General features: G+C 52.4%; 9 protein-coding genes across 9 annotated transcripts; 5 read left to right on the forward strand and 4 right to left on the reverse strand.

Annotated features, from left to right (window-relative positions):
- Nucleotides 1–252: 252 nt before the first annotated feature.
- On the reverse strand, nucleotides 253–566 carry AYL99_01093 (hypothetical protein; the record flags this gene model as incomplete). The annotated part of the gene is made up of 2 exons (XM_018832609.1): nucleotides 253–481; nucleotides 544–566. 2 exons carry the CDS (start codon nucleotides 564–566, stop codon nucleotides 253–255), a joined length of 252 nt encoding a protein of 83 aa, XP_018698488.1.
- Nucleotides 567–1,840: 1,274 nt separating this feature from the next.
- Nucleotides 1,841–2,473, forward strand: AYL99_01094 (hypothetical protein; the record flags this gene model as incomplete). The annotated part of the gene is made up of 1 exon (XM_018832610.1): nucleotides 1,841–2,473. One exon carries the CDS (start codon nucleotides 1,841–1,843, stop codon nucleotides 2,471–2,473), a length of 633 nt encoding a protein of 210 aa, XP_018698489.1.
- A 762-nt stretch (nucleotides 2,474–3,235) lies between these two features.
- AYL99_01095 (hypothetical protein) lies at nucleotides 3,236–4,006 on the forward strand (the record flags this gene model as incomplete). The annotated part of the gene is made up of 1 exon (XM_018832611.1): nucleotides 3,236–4,006. One exon carries the CDS (start codon nucleotides 3,236–3,238, stop codon nucleotides 4,004–4,006), a length of 771 nt encoding a protein of 256 aa, XP_018698490.1.
- A 215-nt stretch (nucleotides 4,007–4,221) lies between these two features.
- AYL99_01096 (hypothetical protein) lies at nucleotides 4,222–7,920 on the reverse strand (the record flags this gene model as incomplete). The annotated part of the gene is made up of 1 exon (XM_018832612.1): nucleotides 4,222–7,920. The coding sequence occupies one exon, from the start codon at nucleotides 7,918–7,920 to the stop codon at nucleotides 4,222–4,224; it is 3,699 nt and encodes a 1,232-aa protein (XP_018698491.1).
- Nucleotides 7,921–8,998: 1,078 nt separating this feature from the next.
- AYL99_01097 (hypothetical protein) lies at nucleotides 8,999–10,319 on the reverse strand (the record flags this gene model as incomplete). Its single annotated transcript, XM_018832613.1, has 2 exons — nucleotides 8,999–9,992; nucleotides 10,033–10,319. The coding sequence occupies 2 exons, from the start codon at nucleotides 10,317–10,319 to the stop codon at nucleotides 8,999–9,001; spliced, it is 1,281 nt and encodes a 426-aa protein (XP_018698492.1).
- Nucleotides 10,320–11,851: 1,532 nt separating this feature from the next.
- AYL99_01098 (hypothetical protein) lies at nucleotides 11,852–15,080 on the forward strand (the record flags this gene model as incomplete). The annotated part of the gene is made up of 9 exons (XM_018832614.1): nucleotides 11,852–11,945; nucleotides 11,995–12,028; nucleotides 12,100–12,388; nucleotides 12,425–12,443; nucleotides 12,532–12,699; nucleotides 12,772–12,846; nucleotides 12,900–13,153; nucleotides 13,214–13,290; nucleotides 15,008–15,080. The coding sequence occupies 9 exons, from the start codon at nucleotides 11,852–11,854 to the stop codon at nucleotides 15,078–15,080; spliced, it is 1,083 nt and encodes a 360-aa protein (XP_018698493.1).
- A 1,530-nt stretch (nucleotides 15,081–16,610) lies between these two features.
- On the forward strand, nucleotides 16,611–17,864 carry AYL99_01099 (hypothetical protein; the record flags this gene model as incomplete). The annotated part of the gene is made up of 1 exon (XM_018832615.1): nucleotides 16,611–17,864. The coding sequence occupies one exon, from the start codon at nucleotides 16,611–16,613 to the stop codon at nucleotides 17,862–17,864; it is 1,254 nt and encodes a 417-aa protein (XP_018698494.1).
- A 406-nt stretch (nucleotides 17,865–18,270) lies between these two features.
- On the reverse strand, nucleotides 18,271–19,473 carry AYL99_01100 (phosphatidylserine decarboxylase; the record flags this gene model as incomplete). The annotated part of the gene is made up of 1 exon (XM_018832616.1): nucleotides 18,271–19,473. One exon carries the CDS (start codon nucleotides 19,471–19,473, stop codon nucleotides 18,271–18,273), a length of 1,203 nt encoding a protein of 400 aa, XP_018698495.1.
- Nucleotides 19,474–20,168: 695 nt separating this feature from the next.
- On the forward strand, nucleotides 20,169–22,370 carry AYL99_01101 (hypothetical protein; the record flags this gene model as incomplete). The annotated part of the gene is made up of 2 exons (XM_018832617.1): nucleotides 20,169–20,474; nucleotides 20,535–22,370. The coding sequence occupies 2 exons, from the start codon at nucleotides 20,169–20,171 to the stop codon at nucleotides 22,368–22,370; spliced, it is 2,142 nt and encodes a 713-aa protein (XP_018698496.1).
- Nucleotides 22,371–22,457: the final 87 nt, after the last annotated feature.

The following is a 22,457-nucleotide window of genomic DNA, read 5'->3' on the forward strand; positions in this document are numbered from 1 at the left end:
AACACGGCAAACTTACTGGCGGCGGGTTTTTCCGTTTTGCTTTGTGCTTCGATACACCGTCACCACCAACACGTTACACGGTGAGTGCGGCCACAGTTGACAGTCTCTACACACGATTCACATGCGAAGGGAGCAGGGAAAGTCTTGAACAATGCTACCTGATCCGGTGTATTCTCGTTACTTCTCAGCAGGCGTTGGCCTCCGTCCCGACAAACCAGTCAGCACGTGGTTTCAAGCATCCTGTCGGTTTCCTTACAAGATCCCAATGCAGATGTCCCCTTTGACCTTCGCAATGACACGGATGTCCACTTCGAGGGCCAGTCGTACGTGAACCTTCAAGCTTCCTCCCATGTTCTCAATATCCTTCTTGGAGAATCCCTTGGGGATATAATCGGGCGTACTGTCACCAACGTCTCCCTCGGGTTGCTTTGCGACCTCGCCCGAATTGCGACCGCCAGGGGCACTGTCGAAGGTGTCATTCCTGCATTGAGAGTGATTAGGATCGAAATTCTGACAATGGAGAAGAAGACATCGTGGACTTACAAGTCCTTGGTTTCGCTCGACATCTTTCGTGGATGCTTTTTCTTGGCCTTGGAGATTTCTCGATCTGAATTGCTCTGGACGACACGACTTGTCTGCGGGTAGTCGAGCTATGAGTACGGCGTTGTTTTTGGATCCCTTTGCAGTCTCAGCTGTTCGGCTTCTCCTCAGTCTCGTTGGTAAGTCAAACAAGGCTTCCCGAGACTGCAAGTCTGGCGTGCAAGTTGCTCTGGGGTGTTGAAGAACTATTGTGATTCTTTTCTCGATGTGGCCGATCGGATTTCTATTAGGAGCTGCGATCACCCGGATACCCGTCAGTGCTACCGTGCTCGAAATGATTGTCCAGCGCCGCTTCCGATTCTCGGTCCTTCCAAAATCAGCAACGATAGTCCCTTCCCGAGAAATGGAATGGTTCACAGAGACATACGGTGAAGCCGGGGCTTGAATGGAGCTTGCTAGAAGTTGGTGGTCTGCATGCGGGAGGAGGCTGGAAGTTAGGTGGTCAGGTGCACCAGGTGGGAAGAGGAGGCTATCGTCATCAAAGATGTCCGGGTCTTGCGGAGCAGTGTCGACAGTCGGTGATACTGGCTTGTCAGGGTTCATGGCGTACCTGGCCCCAGCATTGAGTGTTTAGACATGCTAAGCAGTGCCCTGATCTGTCGGGTGGCAGGACCGGTGGGATAAAGCTGCTCGCGCGAACAGCTAGTGAGCAAGCTATCGTCGATGTGATGCGTTAGTCCTTGCTGCTTGGTCGGTTCCAATACCGCCCAGGTACCCACCAGGTGTCTCATTGGTCACTCGATGCAGGAACCAAGGTTTCAAGCCCTCGAGGAACGACGGACAGACTCCACCTGCGAGACGTCAGGGCTCTGTTTGCTACCAGAGGCCGTGCATGCATGGGTTGCAGGGACGAACAACAAAAGAAACAAGGAAATAACTGCCAGAAATGAGGCCTCGTAACAGGTGCAGACACGTTGATCCACACATATTACGTCACGGGCGAAGCGAGGCCTTGACCAGGATCCTATACAAGATTGAAGACACCAAACACCAGCTCCACAACAAGGCTGCAGGTCAAAAGCCACTGGTACTCTCCTTGCAGGTACTTTCATACGGCCCCTGCCAACTTGACACGATCGACTGTCAAATTCTCCGCTTCTGGGGCGCAAGCACAACCACATCTGCCGATCAAGGTAGTGCATCACCCGCCTCCAGATTAACCATCCCCTGAAGCTACTTAGTATCTCCATCCCATTCCGACGTTGCTATGCGTTATCCACCCCATCTGTGGTGAGCAACAATGGTGCTCTCGTTGATTACGCTGGCGGCTACAGTGCCTCTGCTCGCCACCTCGACCATTCAGCTTCAGGAGCAGAGTCAGCGGAAACAGGAAGAGGGCGAGCTCGAGCTCAAGACAGAGAAATGCCACCTCAATGGGCGAGCGACAAACCGAATGAGCGCCAAGCGTCGAGAACAGTTTCAGGACATGAGAGTGGTGCTGGATGATGGAAATGTTTTGCTGGAGCCTAGGGGGGCATCGCGGAAACATCCCTTCACTGGCTATCTTCTACCATACCCGGACAAATCCTACGACGGCATCGTCAGCACCATCAATGCCGAAAACATGCTCAACTGGATCTTCATCAACAAGGACACCTACCGACTGCAGTACGGCATCCGGGCTGAGGCCCAACCGCAATGGACTGGCCCGATGACTTTGGTGTCCGGCCAGGCATTGAACGAGTGGAGGATAGCATTTGATGGCTGGGAAGGATTCGTGGCGGTCCAGGAGGACGAAGAAAGGTGGGCCATCTATTTCGACAAGAGTGACAATGGATTGGCGGGGAAAATTGAGGGCAAGGCGGTGGTCGAAATCGAATTGGTCCGAGCACCCCTGGAGGAAGAAACACGGAGTGATGAAGAGCCCGATTGAATCACATCTTCTGGTGGAGATACAGGCGAAAATGATGGCGAGAAGTGGGAGCCAGAATGAGATGCGAACACCCTGATTTGGATCACCCTTCTTTTCCTGGCTCAACCTTTGCCGAAACATAGCAATTGCAGACATTTGGCGAGCCCGGTTGTCTTAGGCGAGTAAGCTTGCAGATCCGGCTGATCTGCGCCCGGAGTGGGCTTCGTGTCGGGTCTTTTTGACGCTGATCAGCCCTCCGTTGACCCGATTCATCTGCACTGTGACCAACTTAACGACCCGCTGTCGATAACCAGTCCGCCTAAACGCAACCAGACCAGAGCTTCAGAGGCCTGAACATTTTTCACCGGTGTGCTTGAGTCGTGTGGAACTGAGGCATCAGCTATGTGACATATGCAGGGTTGTCTATGTCGGACCGCAACACGACGTTAGATCACGACAGCTGTCAATAAAGTCGGGGCTGGGCAAAGGCAAAGGTCCGTGGCATGTAAAATCAGGCAGTTGAGCTCTGTGACGTCTGCCCAACTGCGCGTATAGATCCCACGTAGGCATGTCCTGGCACCAGTTGATATACAGTATCTCGTAGCTGATTGGGTACTGCCACTAGCCTTGCCAACAAGACTTTTCCCCTCTTCCGTGACCTATTCGCTGCCCCAGTGAAGCTGTCCTGTGTAGACCTCACCGCTGAGTGTGCTGTCCTCCTCAAACAAACAATGTCATATTATTGTCGGTCCATAAGTTCAGAGAGGTCGTGCTAAGAGGACTATGTCCTATTCCTTCCCCGGCACGACATATGAAGGAACCGAAAAGTATGGGTTCTATGGGCTAAAAGCCGACATGGGCCAGACCGCATCGCGACCGAAAAAGCAACCAGAGGCGAGTCCGCAGCCTCCGCAAGAGGAAGAAGAAGAAGGATGGGGGCTCTTCAACCATGGCCAAGCGATACCTGCGCCCGAAAGGACCGATTCACAGCGGGCGCATGAAGAAAACTTACCTCCCAGCGAATTTGTCCCAGATAACACAACAGACGCCTCTGGAGAAGATCAGATCCAGCAGCCTTTTGGTTCGCAAGTCGAAGGTACAGATCACGAAAATGAGAATCAGATAGATCCCATCGCATCGTACGCGTCCGGCTTGGCGCACGATGAGCAGGACAAGAAAAGTGACGGTCTCGAACACGAACCAGATCGACCCGACGAGGCGAGTGTACACGGGGAGGCTTCTAACTCTCCTCCCGACGACTCCAGCGAAGAGACCAGAAATGAAAACAGCCAGACATCAGAGCCACACAACATGGCCAGCCAAGAGGTCGGTGACCCAGAGGCAGACCAAACGAAAGAAGACCACAAAATGTCGAAGAGTCCAGATAGACAGGTAGCGGGCCACTTCGCCAACAGCACACCATATACCTGGTTTGATATGGTCATTGACCTCGATGATCCGAAACCCCTCGGACCTGCAGGATACTTCCCTGGACCGATAACATTGCCCGACCTGCCGCCTTTAGGACCACGGACCAGTATTCGAGTGTTTTAGTCCGCTAAGGACGGGGCGAACGGCGGTGATTTGTAAGTGTTCCTCGGATACAAGGAAGACATCACCTCAACCCGACCTCGTCTTTGTCGGAAGAACAGGTCTTGCGCAAATGCGGAATCTAGGTGCGAGATGTTTGATTGAAGAGGGTGTAAATTTTCAAATATCCTGTCCCATGATCGTTCCTCATACCATCATCGCAGTCATCAGCAATTGAATCATCCAATTTTCGGGCGAGCATCAATTCTGAAGGATGCGGGAAGTTCCAGACTACCAGCGTCGCTGGACTCATTGATTTGATCGTCATGCGGTCGCATGGTTGTCCTGTTCGTCCTTTTCCCTCTCCACGAATCGACCGGTTGCTGGAATTTATCCCACCAACCCATTCTGAACATCTCGCTCTGCCAGATACCCCTCTTCTCCCATTCGTCATCCGACCAGTACTCAGAACCGGGGGGCGCCAAACCAGATTTCGGGTCCACAATACGGGAACCCGCGAGCAGGCTTGCCACAGCAGCGATGCTCCCAACAGGTTTAGGCAAGACATTGCGCATATCAACAGTAATGAAGACTACGAGCGCACAGATCAATAACGCTCCGACAACACCCACCAGCAAATGAGTGGACAGCGGCGATTGAACAAGACGAAAATGACGAGGATTGATATAGACGGCCTGCAGAGGATTAGCCACGGTCTCGGTCGCGTTGTTGGATAGGGTAGAGAAGTCTGCCCGGAGGAAACTGTTCACGACTTGAGCCATGTACCGGCGATACAAGTGCGTGTATGACGTGATCAACGTGTTCTCATCCAACAGCTCATTCGTCGGAGTTCCATCCTGTCCATACACCATGGCGTTAAACGTATCGTCAAGCTCATCAGCTGTTGATGTAATATTCAACACCTGGAGCGCGGGAAATCCAGTGTAGTAGTTGGAGAACTTGATCGCCGAGCCAGGGTGCACCATCGGCTCAGTCGAAATTGAAAAGTCGGGCAGATCGAAGCTCACATTGGCCTGTACTCGTTCGAGATATTGCGTGCACAAGACCGGAGTAAAGTGGTCGATTTTGTTGTTAGTAACATGGCCGTAGTACAATGCGAGCGTCGGGCAAGTGTCAAGAAATCCCAACACTAACGTTGAACCGAAGTACCCGGACGTATTTACTGGGACCTGCATTCCTGAGTAGAGCCATGTATTTCCTGCGTTGATAGAGCCAGAGTTCCCACAGCCATCGGGCGTACTAATGTTGGAGACAAGGTTACCACCACTAATAGTGGTGTTCATGATTCGGTCCTGAGGAACGACATTGCATATCACTGCTCCTCGAATCGCCGGTGTATCAACGGATATGGTTCCTCCTCGACCGACAAGCTGATTTGGGTCGTCGTCCACCAGACTAAGTTTGGGGAGCGCGACTTCGGAGTAGGTCCACTGAGGATATGACATGTTGCCCTCAATAACGAGAAGTGGGATATTTGTGGCAGTGTTTATCAACGTGGTCGTATTAAACCAATCCATAGCATTCACCTGGACAGAAATGCCCTGAGTGGTCGCCTTACTGGTGAATAGGCCCGACACGATGATGGTGAGCAGGGGAGCGAGGACAGCCGAGAAAGATGCTGCAGTCAAGGCAAACCGGCTGTGCCGGAGACCGTTATAAGCGGCATGGAGCGATATGTGCCTCAGTGGATACCAAAGCATTGAAGAACTGGCGTCGCAGTCGGCCTTAGCCAGGGCGTGAAAGGACTCGGTGAACTCTATCTCAAAATCCATGAGGTTGAACAGAGTCGCCAGCAGGAGGAAGACCAAAACCGGCACATACAACCATGAGTATCTGGTTGCGCTGTTGTCATTGACGCTCCCCAGTCCGTGATGTGCTTGCGACTGTGACAGAAGGACCTCTAAAGTAATAATAGCGGCGATGGACGCTAGGATAGTACAGGACATGCCAATTCTGCGTAGAATGAAAGGTCGAGTCCATTCGATGTTGCGAGGAACCGGGTCGCCGCGGACAGCTGATCCGTGTATTCCTGATTCGGCGCTGGTGAACATTTGAATCGAGAAGGTTCGTGCTCCATCTTCATAACCAGTAACGGTCATGAACTTGTGCGGAGCCAGAATCTCACGAAGCTCACTCAAGCTTCGGTGGCCAGAACCTCTAAGACGGGCCTCCAATGCTGGGCTGCGAGCAAGAATTGCGGCAACCGCAGCAATGGAGTCAACACTCCTTGGTACCACGCCTCTGGGGCGAACAAATAAGATGATAGTGATGAGCAAGACCATCAACCCGGCGACTCCCTGCATCACCCTGATCGGAATTTGTCTAGCAACGAGACGGTTCTCATCCTTAGAGATGGTTCCTTTTATGGCCGGCCCTGCATTTTCAGATGTATCAGGAAGTAAATAAAGATTTGCAAGTTGTGCTGTGATTTTTTGGTATATTCTGTTCGCGGTAGTATTAAGATACGCCGTATCAAGGAGATCTTCGGCCTTGAAGTTGGCTGTATCTTGTTGCATCATAGTTGTGAAGACATCTAAGACCACATTGGGTGATGTCGAGGTCGAGGTTGAAATTGTAGTGGCTTGTTGCGTCGTTGCCAGAACTCCATTAGCGACGTCAACGGCACTGAGTCCGATGAGGCCACGCGGTTTTCCAGTCAGGTTGACGGATTGGACGTTTCCCTCGGTATCGAGTGTAACCAGCGCCGAGTGAATTGAGTAGGATGGAATGCAGACGATGTTTGACGACTTCAACAAAGTGTTGTTATTCAGGCCAAATCCCTCCGAATATGCAGTGGCAATCATGAATCGGAGCCTTGTAGGATCTTCGGGTGGGAGGTTTGAGCAAGTCACATTCTGCAGTGAAGCTCGATAACCAAAACGATGAGTGGTGTCGTTTTGCTCATAGAACCAATCTGGGGCATCAAGGTATGCATTGAATACCTGGCAGTCCGGAAGTGACACCGATGAGTTGTAGTATGAAGATATCGGCGCATTACTATGTGTGTCAAAAGACGTGTTGTGCTTCAAGATCCCGGATTCGCAGCTGAGATTGGCACTGAAAACATCAACCGTGGCAGAATACGTGAGACTGCCGTTCACGAGTCCATCACTGGGGGCAAAGGTTTGCACGGCGTGCTGGTCAGTCGTACCGACAGGCAGGCTGATATTATAGGCCTTGTGACCGTAGGCGATATACGCAGCCCTCGAGTCGACTGATTCCGCATGATGAAATTGTGTGCCATCAAAGGTGTTGTTCAGGGCCATTGAGGTCGGCACTCCGTTCTTTTGGACGGACTGGAGGCTGAAGATACCGGTGCTCAAGACAGTTATAACCTTGATTAGAACGAAGACAACAATGCTAGACGAGACAGCGAAGTGGCCTCGTCGCAAAGATGTCCAGAGTGATGAGAGCTGGAGCGGCGTGACATAATCCAGGAGAAGGCTGTTCTCTGCTCTTTGATGGCCTTTTGCCATTTCCGCCCAGGGTTGGATTGATTTTGCAGCATAGTCAACCTGACGCCAAAGAACAGTGACAACCACAAACAAAGCTGTTGGGCCGTAAGTCCACAAATAATGCTCGTTATTGTCGCTAGTCGCAACTCCATGATTATTCTGCGAAACGGTGTACACCACTTGCAAGGCAGCAATAACAGCCGCGAAAAAGAGCGCGAAGGTGACCAGGATCCAGTGCCTCAAGAAGAGCGGATCCCATTTTGTGTTCAGCCGATGCTCTCTTTCTTCAGGCTTTGATTCATTCGTGGATTCGAGCAATGCGAAATCTGGAGAAAACTCGTGCTGAATTGGTCTCGGAGCATTTCGAGGGCTTTCTAACTCGATATCAGGGGCAAAGCCATAAGGAGGTTTCAGATTGCCGAGAATAAGGCGCGAATAACCTCTGGGTCGAAAATTATCCATTACAACAGTGTGGACGTGAGCAAAGAAAAGGAAAGAGTTTGGAGCTGAAGATCCTCCGCCCTCCGCTACCTTAAGAGCAACGATGCCATGGCCTATATTGAAAACAAAGAAACGTCCAAAGTTGGATAGTAATGAAGGGGTGGAGATGTGAGGGCGTGAAAGGGGAGGCTCAACAACAATATCTCAGATGGCAGAAAAACATGACTACGTGGGGACGTCGGGTTGGTCGAGTCCCCATTGACGTAGGTCGTACTCCTTATTTGGCTCGTCACACGCTCTGAGAGAGCGATGGGAGCCTCGTCAGGGGGAATTTTGGCCTGTGAAACAAAAGCTCGGCCGCCGTTGCAACCGTACGGGGTTCGGTCTGTCGAAGCGTAAACCTTGGTGATTGGGGAGATGAACTGAGGGGGCAATGAGATGAGGAATGGCCAAAATCGCCTTGTCTGACAGCCCCACCTCGGTCGTTCGCTCAGACATTTGGTTAGTGAGTCTCTAAATTTATCCGTCTGACGCCGACTTCTCCCCCTGGCATTCTCACTTCCATCCCGCTTTTAAAGGATTAGCGCTGGTGGTGTTGGGCCTCATGCCGTTAGCGCCTTGGCACACGTTACGCAGATTGGAGAGCTGTCAGACTCCCAAGTGCGTCTATTCATCACAGGCCACTATCTTTCCTCCAAGGTTGCCGACCAGAGTAGTGTAGGCCGTGATATATGCGTCGGGTTCGAACGCAGATTTTTGCCAACCGCCCGAGTCTCTGATTTCTCATTCGTCTGTGCCACGCTCACATTTTTTGGCCGCTACACCTGTGGCCGCATCAACGAAGAGCAATCTATCGTAGATGCTCCATTGAAAGAATGGTGAGCTCCGACAGGTGTGTGGAAAAAGAGTATTTGCTTTAATGGGCGACACTCCGCGTTTCTTAAGAATCTCGGAGAATGCAGCGCCACACTCTCTCCATCTTGCTGTTTCCGCAATCAGATTGATATCATTGGTGGAATGATCTTCGACTGCTCGACTTTTAGGGGAAGACCAGTTTATGTCGAAAATAGCCACAAGTTGCCAGTCTCTATCCTACTTGCTACGTCGACCGTGGAAAAGGGGGGGTCATCTTGAGGTCGGCCATATCAGTGAATACCTGCTTGATGGCTTCCTTGGTGCTCACGAAGCCGTGCCACCCCAACTTGCGATTGCGGTCCATGCTGAGAACTCTAGCCCAGCCACCGAGGATCTCCCCATCAATGAGCCCAAAAGTATCCATGGACTTATCACCGAAGGGGCTATACTTGAGCCCATGCTTTGCTTTCAATTCCTCCCATGCTTTCAACACTTCGGGCTTCTTGCTCCACTCAAGGAAACTAAATGACGCCTTCACAATCCCTGGTCCGCCAAATCCACGAGGCGAATCCGGATATGGCATGGTGATCGTTGCGTACGCGTCAGTATTGGTGGCTGGTCGACCTGCAGATGTTTGGTACCAGTCGGCAAGTGTTGGCCAGAACTTTCCCCAGGCAAAGGCACTATCGTCGCACTGGTTGAGCGCCTTGTTACCGGCCTCGGGCGTCAAAAGTGCCCACTCAGCATGGTATGCGATCAAAGTGGACATCGATTGCTGCTTGACAGCGTCCCATGCCGCCACATCCGCTGGAAACTCGAGAGGAAGTCCCAGATGGGCCTGAATGGCTGCGTAAATCGACAGAGGCCACAATATATTCATGGCTGCGCTTTCAACAGCGCCAAGAATAAAGCATGGCCGGGTAACCACCCAGCTGCAGTTGTTGTCTTTGCAAAACTCCTCCAAGAGGTCCTCCTGGGGAAAGTAAAAGTTCCCCTCGATTCCGTGCCGAGCATCTTCTTCTTCCATCGGTATCGCTGTTGGTCCAATCTGCAACCCATAATACTTTGCACCCGTCTGAAGCAGGATACGCTTTGGAAATATGTTTGCCAGTGGCAGGGCACCGAGGAAGTTGGACAACAAGGCCATGTTCTGCTTGGTCGATTCTTCAATGTCGCTCCACAAGCTCCGGCCCTCGAGGGGAGGTGGTTGGATGTATGATGCGAAGTACACATAATCCCTACCTCGTCAGCGAGATCACTGGGGTGGAGAAGACTTACGCTGCAACATTCTTGTCCTTCAGAATCTGAGCAATCTGTTCTGGGGTGCTCTCAAGGAAATCCGCCGAGATATGCTCGACACCAGGCGCAGTCTGGCTGGAGGGAGGGCGACGTGACAGAGCGTAAACCCTCTCCCATCTCTCGGGAGCCTCACTCAGCACCTTGGTCATTGCCGATCCCGAGATACCATTCGCTCCTGTCACAATGATGCGCAATTTCTTCCCGTCGTACTCTGGAAAGGTCGGAAGACCATGGAAGATTCCTTTGGAAACGACTGTTCGCGACATTTTCACTATCCTGGAATATTTTGTCGAAAATGAAAAGAGATGGGAAAGGAGGAGGTTTCGAGACTGGGACCCAGCCTTTATATCCCAGAGGTGCCCGCAAGCACTGATCCATATTCAGTAATTGCAGCAACGCGGGTATTTTGTGCAATGCCATAACGAGGGTCCTAGTCAGTGTTACATTTGTCGAGGTTGCGGGTTAGCGCCTTGAGCAATGCGCAGTACGATACAAAGTGCCACACAGCATTCTGCTCATCTGCTCCTACTACCAATCCCTGAAAGAGGAAATATCCATCACCGGTCACGTGGATGGCTGTCCGCCCCTTTCCACTTATTGTTCCTTGACATACATGATGACTACAAATGGTTGGCATTAGACTCAAAATCAGCCGCCATTATTAAGCACGCTTTGACCGACAGCTTGGTGATTGGGAGTAGCAACAGCTCGATCAAGTAGCCATGCCGACTGCTCGCGGAGAAGACGGTGTTTCGGCACATTGGCCAGCAATTGACACGGATGCATATCGGCTGGAGCAGCGTCAACAGGTCAGAAAGATGCTCTTCCCATGAATTACACTCGGACTTCCGATTGTGACATCCCAATTCAAGGGTTGGCTAATCGACAGAGTCGCGTTCATGAATGGTGCATGGGTGTTGCTCAGTACATGCTGCAATTCTTTATTGACCACTTAAACAAGCGCAAAGACATTTTGGCCCTACAGTTACCCACTGAGATCTCGGCCGCTATCGATGAAAACCCTAATCACCAATTTGGGCTGGGACCGAGATTTACAGGTGAAAACGACTCGACAGAGAACACGCCAGGCAAGAAAAGCAGCTACATTATGGGTGTAGGGCTCTATTGTTTTCTAAAAATGTCTCTCATTGAAGAAAGCCTTCTGGTAGCTGGTGGGAAGAAGATGAAGAGAGGCGGATTGGGGAGTTGACTCCCTGAGTCCTCCATCGATCTTTGCCTCTGTAATCATCAGCCAGAAGCAACGTCGAATAACACGTTAGGCTACATTCAGGCACATTCTCATTGCATTTATGGCGAATCAGATGGTTGGTATAGCCTCCAAATTCCATGAGCTATGCTGAATGTCGGAGAGCTCATCCAGGAACCGGCCAGGATCGCTGACCCTGCCTAATCGTGCTATTGGATTATCAAGAAGGAGAGCATATGAGAGGTCCATCAGGAATCGTCCGTCGACAGCAGTTGGATGTGATTGCCAACTCAGCATTCACCTTTCTTGACTATTAGACCGAGATAGCGGTCCCCAGAAGGCACATGTCGGAGTTGTCCTCAAGTGGGGCGTCGCCATTTGTGGCACGAATATCAGCTACACGGAGCATCCTCCGCTTGACTTGAAGGGCGTGGACCAATGTAAGCCTCGACCATTCTTGAAGCCTCAGGTATTAAAACAACGAGAAATTTACAGAATCCCCTCGCGTGAGGCGGTCGAACTGTACAAAACTCTGCATAAGAACTGCAATCCCCACATCGTTTCAACAGAGGGTTTGGAGACCACACTACCATGGCGAACCGCGGACGGACGCTGGACCCCGAAGTTTTCTCGATCAGAGATCTGAAAGAGAAGGCGTCGAAAAAACTACCAAAGATGTATCGAGGTTAGATAAGCCACGTTTCCGTTTGTTCAAAGTCGAATAACATGTACAGAGTACTTCAACGAGGGCGCTATGGATATGATAACGTGAGTCTGCTACACTGAGCTACTGTGGCAGATGAAATTTGTCACGTCAGCCAACGCTTCCTTGTCGGCAGTCTTCGAGACAATGAGGCAGCCTTCGACAGATATCGTATACGACCCCGCATTCTGCGCAACGTGTCCATGGTCGACACGAGCGCCACAATATGGGGAAGCAAGGTGTTGTTTCCATTTGGGTTTTCTCCCGCGGCTATGCATCGACTTGCTCATCCAGAGGGCGAAGTGGGTACTTCAAGAGCCTGTGCAGCTCTGAATGTCGCCATGGGACTCAGTGCCTACTCGAATGACTCGCTTGAAGACGTCATCCAGCAAGCCGAAGGGAAGACGAACCCCTATGCGATGCAGGTCAGTCTTTTGAGGAGTCGAGAGCTGACTGTACAGTTGTTGAAGAGAGCTGAGAGTATGTGATGGTCCCTTCAAGTGATGATCGATAAATCCTGTTTTCCAGTCCCCGACTGCGCTCTGGGCGTGACTAACCACCCGCACAGAGGCGGGCTACAAAGCTATCCTTTTGACAGTTGATGCGCCAATGCTGGGACGACGATTGAATGAATTCCGCAACTCTTTCGCTATGCCCAAGGGCACCACTTATCCCAACATTGCCCCAGGGTTGGACATGAGTAACTTGGAAGGAGGAGACAATGAACTGGCGTATGGTACGTTCCACACTGCGCCGTCTTCGGCGCACTTATTGGCGACGTCTCACGCGGGCTAATGGCCTTGGACAGAGAATGGAGTGGACTGGGACGAAGCCATCTCTTTCGTCAAAAATCACACCACCCTCGAGCTGTGGATAAAAGGACGTATGTCAAAACTCCAGGAAGGGGCTTTGTGAGACTGACACCATCTATTCCAGTCTACACCGCGGAAGATGTCGTCACTGCGATCCAGTACGGCTTGGACGGTGTTGTCATCTCTAACCACGGCGGACGACAACTTGACAGTGTGCCTGCGACGTTGGATGCCCTCCGCGAATGCGCCCCTGTGGCGAAAGGTAAGATCAAGATTGCCATCGACGGAGGGATCCGCAGAGGGACAGACATCTTTAAAGCCTTGGCTTTGGGCGCCGATTTCTGCTTCGCCGGCAGAATCCCAATCTGGGGGTTGGCTGTGAGTTTCTTCTCCGAATTATGTCTGCAATCTCCCGGCGCTGACCATAATCATATATAGTACAACGGCCAGAAGGGGGTCGAGCTGGCCATCCAGCTTCTGTATGACGAATTCAAACTCACAATGGGTCTAGCTGGGTGAGTTGTCAACCCTCCGTCACAAGCCATTCAGCACCTGTGTGGCTGAGAGACCTTTTCGTTTCATCCAGGTGCAAGACAATCTCCGGGATCAATCGCGGACATCTCTCAGTCCTGGAGAGCAATGGTGTCCTGTCAAAGCTGTGATTGTATGGGGATAAGGGCCTCTTTTGCACAAGATGCAGTCTTCAATGATGATCCGTCAGGTGCAGAAAAGGAAGACGAAAACTTCGGCCGACGACGTACTGAGAGCAACAAGGAGCGGCCAAGTTTCCCAAGTTTTTCAAGTTGTGATTGAATTGCGATATCAATGAGGTTGAGATGGTGAGAGTTGCGGTTCGGAAAATATGTTCATCCGAAAGCCCGAAAAGGCTGCTGTCCACCATCCGGACTTCAATCTCGACGTCTCATTTACTTTGACAATTTCGTCTCGACAAGGATACCAGCATCGGGCAAGAGTACTTTGTTCCATTTTCAATGGCCACATGCTGGAACTTGCCTCTTTCTCCCAACCAGGTGTTTTCAATTATGGCTAGACCGGCGCTGCCTGTAATTTCTCCAGCCCTCCAACGTAACCTTACATTTTCCCAGGTGTCAATACACATCGAATACTATCTCTTGTGGCGGAAGAATTCTCGCAAGGAGGGATATGTAATGGCAATGTGTTGTGGCCTTGCTCTTCAAAGCATGCCCTTCCCATTAGACGTCTCCCTATGCGACTTCCCCAAGTTGCGTTGGCACGTTCAAGATAGTGAGTGTCTGCCGCTTTGTCGCACTTTCCCAATTTGCAGGGCCAGATTCTGGTTCGCAATGGAGATGGAACTGCTACAGCATTGCAGCTTCCCAATGCGCCTGGATAGAGAGCCAGCAAGGAGCCACAGCTCTGCTTTCTCCCCTCCTCTCTCTTTGCGTCTCTTCATCGCCGTTGTTAGTTGGACTTCTAGACCGCTGATATGCAGCTCTTGGATTGATTGGTATACTTTGAAAGAATTAGCCCAGAACCATCCACCCATCACCTGGTCCTCAGTTTGGGCTTGTAGAAGTCCTTGCTTGTTTTCGTGGACATATCGTGGCGATTGAACAACACTGTTGCCACAAAGCCCTCGAAGTTTGTCATACCTTCTCTCCAAACTGCGTCGCCCTTCTGTCTGCGGCTCTCCTGTGGCTGCGTATTTGGTAGTCAATACGCGTGATGTCTTGGAAGTTGGCCGAGTTAAGGTGGCGTCAAGATGTTGGCTTGAATGAGAGCTGCTGGGAACGAAATGGCAGAGCAGGCCTAAATGACCGCCTTGAGAGTACAAAGAGCAAAGGGCCCGATGGCACAAAGCGTGGTCGTTCCTATACTGCTCCATGGTGCCATGTCGTGTTGGAAAAGAGTCCAGCCGAAACCTCTGTCAACAACAGAATTCGGCCGGACCCGGTACCACTCGCGTTGGCCACCAGTCTGTCAGACTCTTCAACAACTCCTCTTCTTCGAAGCAACCAGGACAAAACAGACATTTTGACAGGTCATCATCACTCCCTCTCAGCCATTGATCAGGACAACACGCAGACAGGTCTGTCGCTCAATCACTTCCAGAGTCCGTGTCGACCCACCTCATTTCCACGCCGGACCATCCTTTGTCCAGGGCTTTGCGAGACTGAGCGGACTTGCTCCTCACAAGACGGTGTGTTCTTCTCTTGAGATGTCGACAGAGAAGTCACTGATGATTTGTAGGCCATCAGTCTTCGCCAGATGGTTCAACGTCGCCTTTGCAGCCCGACGAGAGCAGCGCACACGACCTGATTAGACAACAACTGAAAAGTCTGTCGCCGCCATTGCCAAATGTGAGTTTCTCTCTTAATCCCCTTTCCAAGGATAGGCATCTCACAATAGTCGGCAGAACACCAACACGGATCTAGAGTTCTCGAATCGAGTTAAGTCCGAATTTGTTCGTCCTCCAAGTTTTGGGCTCCAGTTCTGCAAGCCAGACCGGGTAGTTGGGGACAAACCAGAAGGAGAAGGCCTGGATATCGAACATTGCAGTGTCTGGAGACAGAGCCATTGTTCATCAAGCCCTAGACGCGCCTCAATAGTATCAACCCATCATTCAGATTCAGCTCTCCTGCAAAACATCAGCATGGACATTCCAACAAGTCATTCGAGTCCCGAGCCACGCACAACGCGACCCCTTTATCCAGATCTGCCTTCTGCTTATGCACAGATTCAAGGCCGTAGAGCTACCAGTCTCCAGCCAGTCTCGTTTGATAGAAGCGCAACCCGCTTCCCTCTCAGCCCAGCAAGCTCGTCTTCCGAAGAAGATGGTTATCGGGATCCGGCCATTGATGGTGATTCTACACCACCGAGGATCCTACCGTACCGAGAAGTCCATTCCGCTCAGGCAATTCTGCATGAGGCTGATCATCACCAAGAGTCCAGCGCAGTATTTGAGAGTTCAGAGGACAACAGCGACCATGACTTGGACTGGAACAGAGCCTCGACCACATTGGACGACATCGTCTCTCAATATGCAGATTCCAGGCCCGGTGCCTCTTACATACGTGATGACAGAATTGAAAATGGAGGACATGTTGAGCCCGACCAATTGAACCCCACCAGAGACCGCGAATTTGCAGGTGATGTCGCTTGCTTTTGGACGCCAATGACACGACCAGGCGATGTTAACTTGGAAAATCAATTCCTCGGATCTTACAGACATTGCGCAGGGGACCAAATTCCTCGAAACCCCGGTAGCTTTGGCGCTGTTGACGACGACGACGAAGAGTGGGTAACGCTGCCAGAGAGTAGTCGAAGCGGTTTTCTGACTCCCTCGAGGCTGCGATTTCGCCTGGTAAAAAGAGAAACTGGAGAGACGTCCACTTCCAATCTGACCTCCAGAAGAAGCCCTGCGTCACCCTGGGATCCGCTCTCGAACACAACGCAGTCCAAGACACGCCCTCAACAACGACACAGAGGTCCTCTGAACCCAGATCAACATCAACGTTCTCCTAGCTCACAACCGTACAGAGATCAAACCTCACGGTTCAGACAATGGTCACACAAGGGATCACAGTCTCTGACGACAACCAGTCAAATCGCAGACGCTGATGAACGAAGCTGTTGTCTGGATTCTGCGGGCGCCTCTACAGCCAAGGCACAACACCTTAGACCGCGCCCTCTCAACCAGATATCTTCATCACTTCTCATCTCTCAGTCTCGTTCTGCACAGTCTACCACTTTATCATCATCTCACCGGATCGAGGTTGCTCTTCCATCAAGTTCGTTGCTTCCAGGAATCCCAGATCACACCCATTCATCAAGCTTGCTCTCTCCTCAAGCCATGGCAATCTTGAACAGTACACCAAGAGGATCGATAGCAGATCAGAATTTTACGATACCTTCTGTCTATGATGACTCGGTCGACGTCAGCGATAGAGCGATGGCAAACTCTCAGAACGTAAATCTTCCTCTGAATACTCGAAACATCGCTGCCAGCAACAGAGGCTTTGTTGTTGAACATGCTGAAGCATCTGGATCAGCCGTTGCTCTCGACCCTTTCTGTTCACCCTCTATCCATGGTCTCGTTCCACGCCACAGAATTGGGAAACAATACGTTTCCAGCCGAGAGGCGGAAATTCTGGCGGCTCGACAGTACAACACAGGTGGTTACAGACTCAACGACGCCGAAATCTCTCGCTTTCTCAGAGATAGTCGCCGCCTTCGCCAAAGATTTGGTGATAGATATGAACACGAACGCAACGGTGTCTTATTCGGCCGACATGGAACTCTAGCCACCGGAAGCAGCCTTGCCAATTTATCATCCGATTCAACCACCTTGAACCGTCTGCGACACGCTCGAGATCTATCTCCCAGCAGTAACTACTCTACCAGTGATGACCCTGCCGGAATTACGAGCCAAGTGACACGCAAATTCAAGCAATTCCTCACCCGCACTGGCGGTGGGATTACCGACGGTACAAAATCCGAGTACTCGAGTCTCGGAAGCGTTCACACCTCAACCAACAGCACCTCTCGCTCTCTGATGCTTCAGGAGTTAGAGAAGAGCTTCAATACCTCCGACCCGGTCATATCTTGTGACCGGTGCCCTGCCTTCCCTCTTGCCCCTGAGATGCTGGGAGCCCTGCGCCTCGAGAACTTGGGCCGTGTCCCATTTGAGCGTGTACAGCTCTGGGACGACGGCGAATGGCTTGAGAAGGGCTGGTGTTTCCTGCACGGGCGCGTGGAATACAGCCATGCTGTGCTTGTTGGCAACGAGGCTGCCGTCAGCGAAGACCTTCGGTCTGTCCAGCGTACAGCTGGCAGAATCCTGTTGGTCTTCGGGGTGGCGACGTTTTTGCTGGGTGGGTGGACCCTGATCCGCTCGATCGGGGGGGGAGGCTCTCTGGCCACTTCGGCCATGGCCGATTTGACGAGGTTGTTGGCGGGTGGGAAGGGGGAGGAGGGAGTGGTGTGCTGTGTGCATCCCAGGGACGCAGCAATGGCGCAGGCCATTGAAAAGGCGGCGGTGTCGGTCGTGGTGTTGGTGGTTGTTGGTGTTTTGGCGGTGCTGTGTTGGGCGGCGGTGACCAGTTAGGTGGTGCACAGAGGTTGAAGCAGGCGGGCAAAAGCCCTTAAAATCAGGATGATTCAATATGAATGGAAGCGTCACCATCTTTTTTCTTTCTCCGTATCGTTTGTTTGCGACGTTTATCTGCCTGTCATGGTAGTGGCGAGACTTCCATGGTTGAACTGTGGTCAAGAATACGCCCTGAGACCAGCAAATATGTGACTATGTGCCGAAGCATTGCGTCAGACACAAAGAAGGGAGGCACAGGCGCATGGTCTACATTGACCTCCAGGAGGATGTGAAAGCTAATATTTGCATGACACAATGAGAATGGCGGCACGGACCTGGGCGACGATGCTATTGTACAACTATCACGCTAAGCTGAAGAGTGATAAGTGACCGACCGACTAACCGACTGACAGTCGAGTGATTGCTACTCCTCATCGACGACATATCCAAGGGCCTGGCCCATCTTCACCTTTTGTCCCTTCTCGACCGCCCATCGGAAGCCAGGCTTCGCCTCGGTGCCCGCGGGCGCCTCGAAGACCAAGACGACGCTGCTCCCTAATCTGAATCCGCCCATCTCTTCACCTCGGCGCAGGGCATGCCCACCGAGCACTCTGCTCGCCCTCTCGTACGTGGCCTCGCTGAAGCCTGAGTACGGCTCACCTCGTTCCGCGGCGGCAGCGGCTTGTCTGTCCGCCTCTGTGTCTGTGGTGAGCGAGTTGGTGCGCAGTTCCTTGTCAAAGTTGATCACGATGGAGCCGACGTTCGTGGCGCCCACGGGGACGTAGGAGAAGAAGCCGTACTTCCACCTCCCCAGCAGCACGACGCGTTCGTTCAAGGTGAACAATCCCGGAAGCGTGCGTTGAACGTACGGACTGACGGAATATAGTTCCCCCGCGAAGTGGCGGCGAGCCGTGCACACCCAGCTCACCGGCGAGTGGAAGCGATGGTAGTCGCCTGGCGCGAGATAGACGACGGCGTAGTACAGGTTCGAGGATCGAGCCGGTTGGGAGAAGATAGACCACCAGGGCTGCGTGCTCGCCAGGTCGGCCGAGACAGCCGCCTCAGATGATGGCGCCGAGGTCATAGAGGCATCCTGAGTCTGGACTGGACTTGAAGAAGACTGTGATCCCGAGAACAGGTTGGGAAGTGTGTACGAGATGCCGTTGACGTTGGCGAATTCTTCGTCGGCTGAGATGGATGTTGCATCTGTGCTGCTATCTGATGAATCTGAAGGCGTCTGATCCTTTGGTTGTGCGGAAATTCGCGTACCGGGAGAAGAAGGTGGTGTAATTCTCCCCAGCAGGGCGTCGACAGAATATGTCATTCCCTTGACTTGTTCGACTTCGCCGTTCTCAATTGTACCGAATTGGAGGACTCTGGCGTCGGCGGGTGAGAGGACTGCATTGGGGTTTGGGTCAAGGGGCCGGATGCCAGGCTTTATCTCACGGTAGAAGAAAGCAGACAGGTTTGGGTAGACGTGGAGGTCCGGTTCAGCTATCTCATCGAAATTGACACCAAAGATCCAGCCGTAGAGCTTGAAGCCGGGGACACGGAGGTAATAGGGGATGGTGAGCTCATTGAACCGGCCCCAGACTCTCGAAATGGCCTTCAAGGGGAGGGTGGACATGATCTGGACCTGCCAGCCGCCTCCTGATGGATGGATTCTCTTTCTCTTGGGGGGGTGGGTTCATTGTCCTGGGCAGCGCCTTCTCTTTGGCGAATGCGTATAAATTGAAACAGCCCTAGAAATGCAATGCCCAAGCCAACGGGGATCGGCTTCCATTCTATGCGTGTGGACCGCCATGCTTTCCCCAGGCGGGAAGAGAAGCTCTCATGGTCTCTTTTCTTCTTCTCTTCCTCCCATAGCCTCTTGCTGTTCGAAAAGGTCCGGCGTTGTTGTAATGGTAGACGGACATGGAGGGGTCTGGATTGCAGAGGCCGAGACGGGAACGCTTCGGCGGGAAGCTGTCTGTGCTGGGGTGGCAATATCGACCGGCGATAGAGACACGACCTGCCCACTTGCGCAGCAGCGGCAGCCATAGTTTGTGCAGTGGGGTTCAGAAGTGAAAGAGGATTGTTGGAGGATAATGGACGGGCAATGACACCATGAACATAGATAGAATCTGGAATCTGGGGAGTCACGTGGGAGTTTTCTCTGCGAATGCACAATGACGCAGGCAGGTGTCGCCAATACTTCTGATTGGCTCGTTCACGACGCGTCTCAGACTGCGCAAAGGATCTTGTCCTTCTGGCCTCTTCATATTCACCAAAACTCAACACATTCAGTATTCCTTCTCTCCAGCATGTGTTTGTGATCTCATCATGGCTTCTTCCTCTTCGTCTTCTTCTTCGTCTACGTTTTCTGGCTCGCCGCCGCCGCCGCCGCCCGATCAAGCTCTACCGGATCCGGATCATGTGAACCTGCGAATCATCTACCTTGTTACGGGCAACCCGCGGCCACCACATCATCTGGGGAGACTCGATCTGAATACCACCGTATTGGTGCTCAAGGAGAAAATCCAGTCTGAGCTGCCTGAGCATCCGTCTCCGTCCGAACAGCGACTCATCTACCAGGGTCGTCCTCTGCTCCGAAATGATGCTAACTTACGAGAGATCCTCAGAATAGAGGTATGTGTACCGAGGATATTGGTGGCAGATACACTTCTGACCGGTGCTTCTTTTGTTTAGCACGGTGTTGTACCTGATACCCTTCCGTACACAATCCATATCGTCATTCAGCCTCAGCAGAATCCTTCCCAACCGCAGGCATCGTCGAACCCCATTCTGAACCCTCCTCCGCCACCCCCTATACACCTCCATCACGGACACGCAGACTTGACAGGCCCCCTCAGAGCTGCAGAAAATTCAGCCAACAGACTTCAGGAGTCGCTCGTCCGCATACAGCAGCAGATTGAAGCCAACAGAGCTGAGTTGAGATCTGTTCAGCACAGAATAGCGGTACAACACACCAGTCTGGGCACACCTCCAACTCTCCTCAACGGTCAAGTTGCTGTCACCGGCCCGGTGCTGCCTGCTCCTCATCCGCAGACCCTTTTCGTGAACCCCCTAGTTAACCATGGTTTCGACAACCAAGCACCGACCCAACGACGTCCAGCCGGAGTACAAGCACACCTCCGCTTCCAGCCTCATGCGATACCAACTCTCCCTCCACAACAGCCCGGGACCGTACCACTGGGTCAGCCTCGACTGAATGGTGTGGAATTGCATGGACCGAACGGAGAACACATGATGGTTGTGGCATCAGAACAAATGAGTTTTGTGTTGCCTGTGAATGGCATAGGCCCAGGAGGCCCAGGCTCCGGAACTGGACAGCAACCCGCTGCACAATCCCAACCACAGCCGAATCCTACCACCCAAGCGCCACAAAACGGCATCCCTCTGCCTATGCAAACGCCCTATGTCCCTCCTGCCAACTTACTTTCTTCGATGCCGTTGCCGCCCATACACGTCCCAGTGTCATTCGCACAAAATCGCCCCAGTCCCCCACGAGTGCCAGATCCGACAGCCTGGCTGCTATGGTCGCCAGCCGGCCCCGAAGGGTTCTTGTTTGCTCCTGGCCATGGCTTATTTACTTCGGAGCCCCCGAGCCAGTCGCAACAAGCTGGGGGTGTGACAAATTTTCCATCTCAGACGAATGGCACAAACCGAACAGGTGCATCTCATCAGGCAGAAGCAAATAACCAGGGTCGGCCAAATGCAATCCGTGCAATAGTACGAGCTAATCAGCCTCAACCCGACCTGCCGCAACCTGGTGCAGCTGTGGCACAAGCACAGCAAAATGGAGAAGACAATGACCTCTTCGCATTCATCATCAACCGAGGGTGGCTCTTCTTGCGCCTCTACCTCTTCATGTTTGTTTTCTCCGAACCGGGCACCTGGAAGCGGTGGATCATGATTTTTGTTGCCGCAGTCGTCTGTCTACAGCCTCGAGATGGTCCCCTCACTCGACTGTTGGCAGCGGCTCGCCGCCATCTTGACAATCTGATTGGACCCCCTCCACCGCAACCTCCACCAGAAGCTGCGACTCAACGACGAGATCCCGCGGCAGACACATTTCGAACTGCGGTCACTGCACAACGTCCCGCTAACGTCCGTGGCGCCACAACGATGACTCCGCAAGAAGCAAGAGCTCGACTCGAAGAGCAGCAGAACCCCGAACCACGCCCCTGGCGAGACATGCTATATCGTGTCGAGCAGAGTGTAGCTCTGTTCCTCGCGAGTTTGATCCCTGGCGTGGGAGAGCGTCACGTGCGAGCACGAGAGGAAGCGAGAAGGGAAGAGCAACGTCGCGTCGAAGAAAGAGGCCGCGTGGAGAACGAATCTGCGGCGCAGAGGCAAAATGGAGACGAGGCAGAAACCTCTGCTAGTGAAACGCACGCTGCATCTGCAGAGCCGACAAAGCCCGAAGTCACCATGGGAGGACCTGGAGAACAGAGTACGTCGACCTCGGTCCAGGTCAGAGACGGCGAAGCCGAATCTGGCGAACTACGGAATAGAACTTGACTTCAGCCTGTCAGCAGCGCCGCGCCGTAGCTCTGAACTGAACATGTGCTTTCTACGATGCGATGTGCTCGTTGAAAATCAGGGTCA

This window comes from Fonsecaea erecta (genome assembly GCF_001651985.1).
Source record: "Fonsecaea erecta strain CBS 125763 chromosome Unknown Scaff1, whole genome shotgun sequence".
NCBI classification, from domain to species: Eukaryota; Fungi; Ascomycota; class Eurotiomycetes; order Chaetothyriales; family Herpotrichiellaceae; genus Fonsecaea; species Fonsecaea erecta.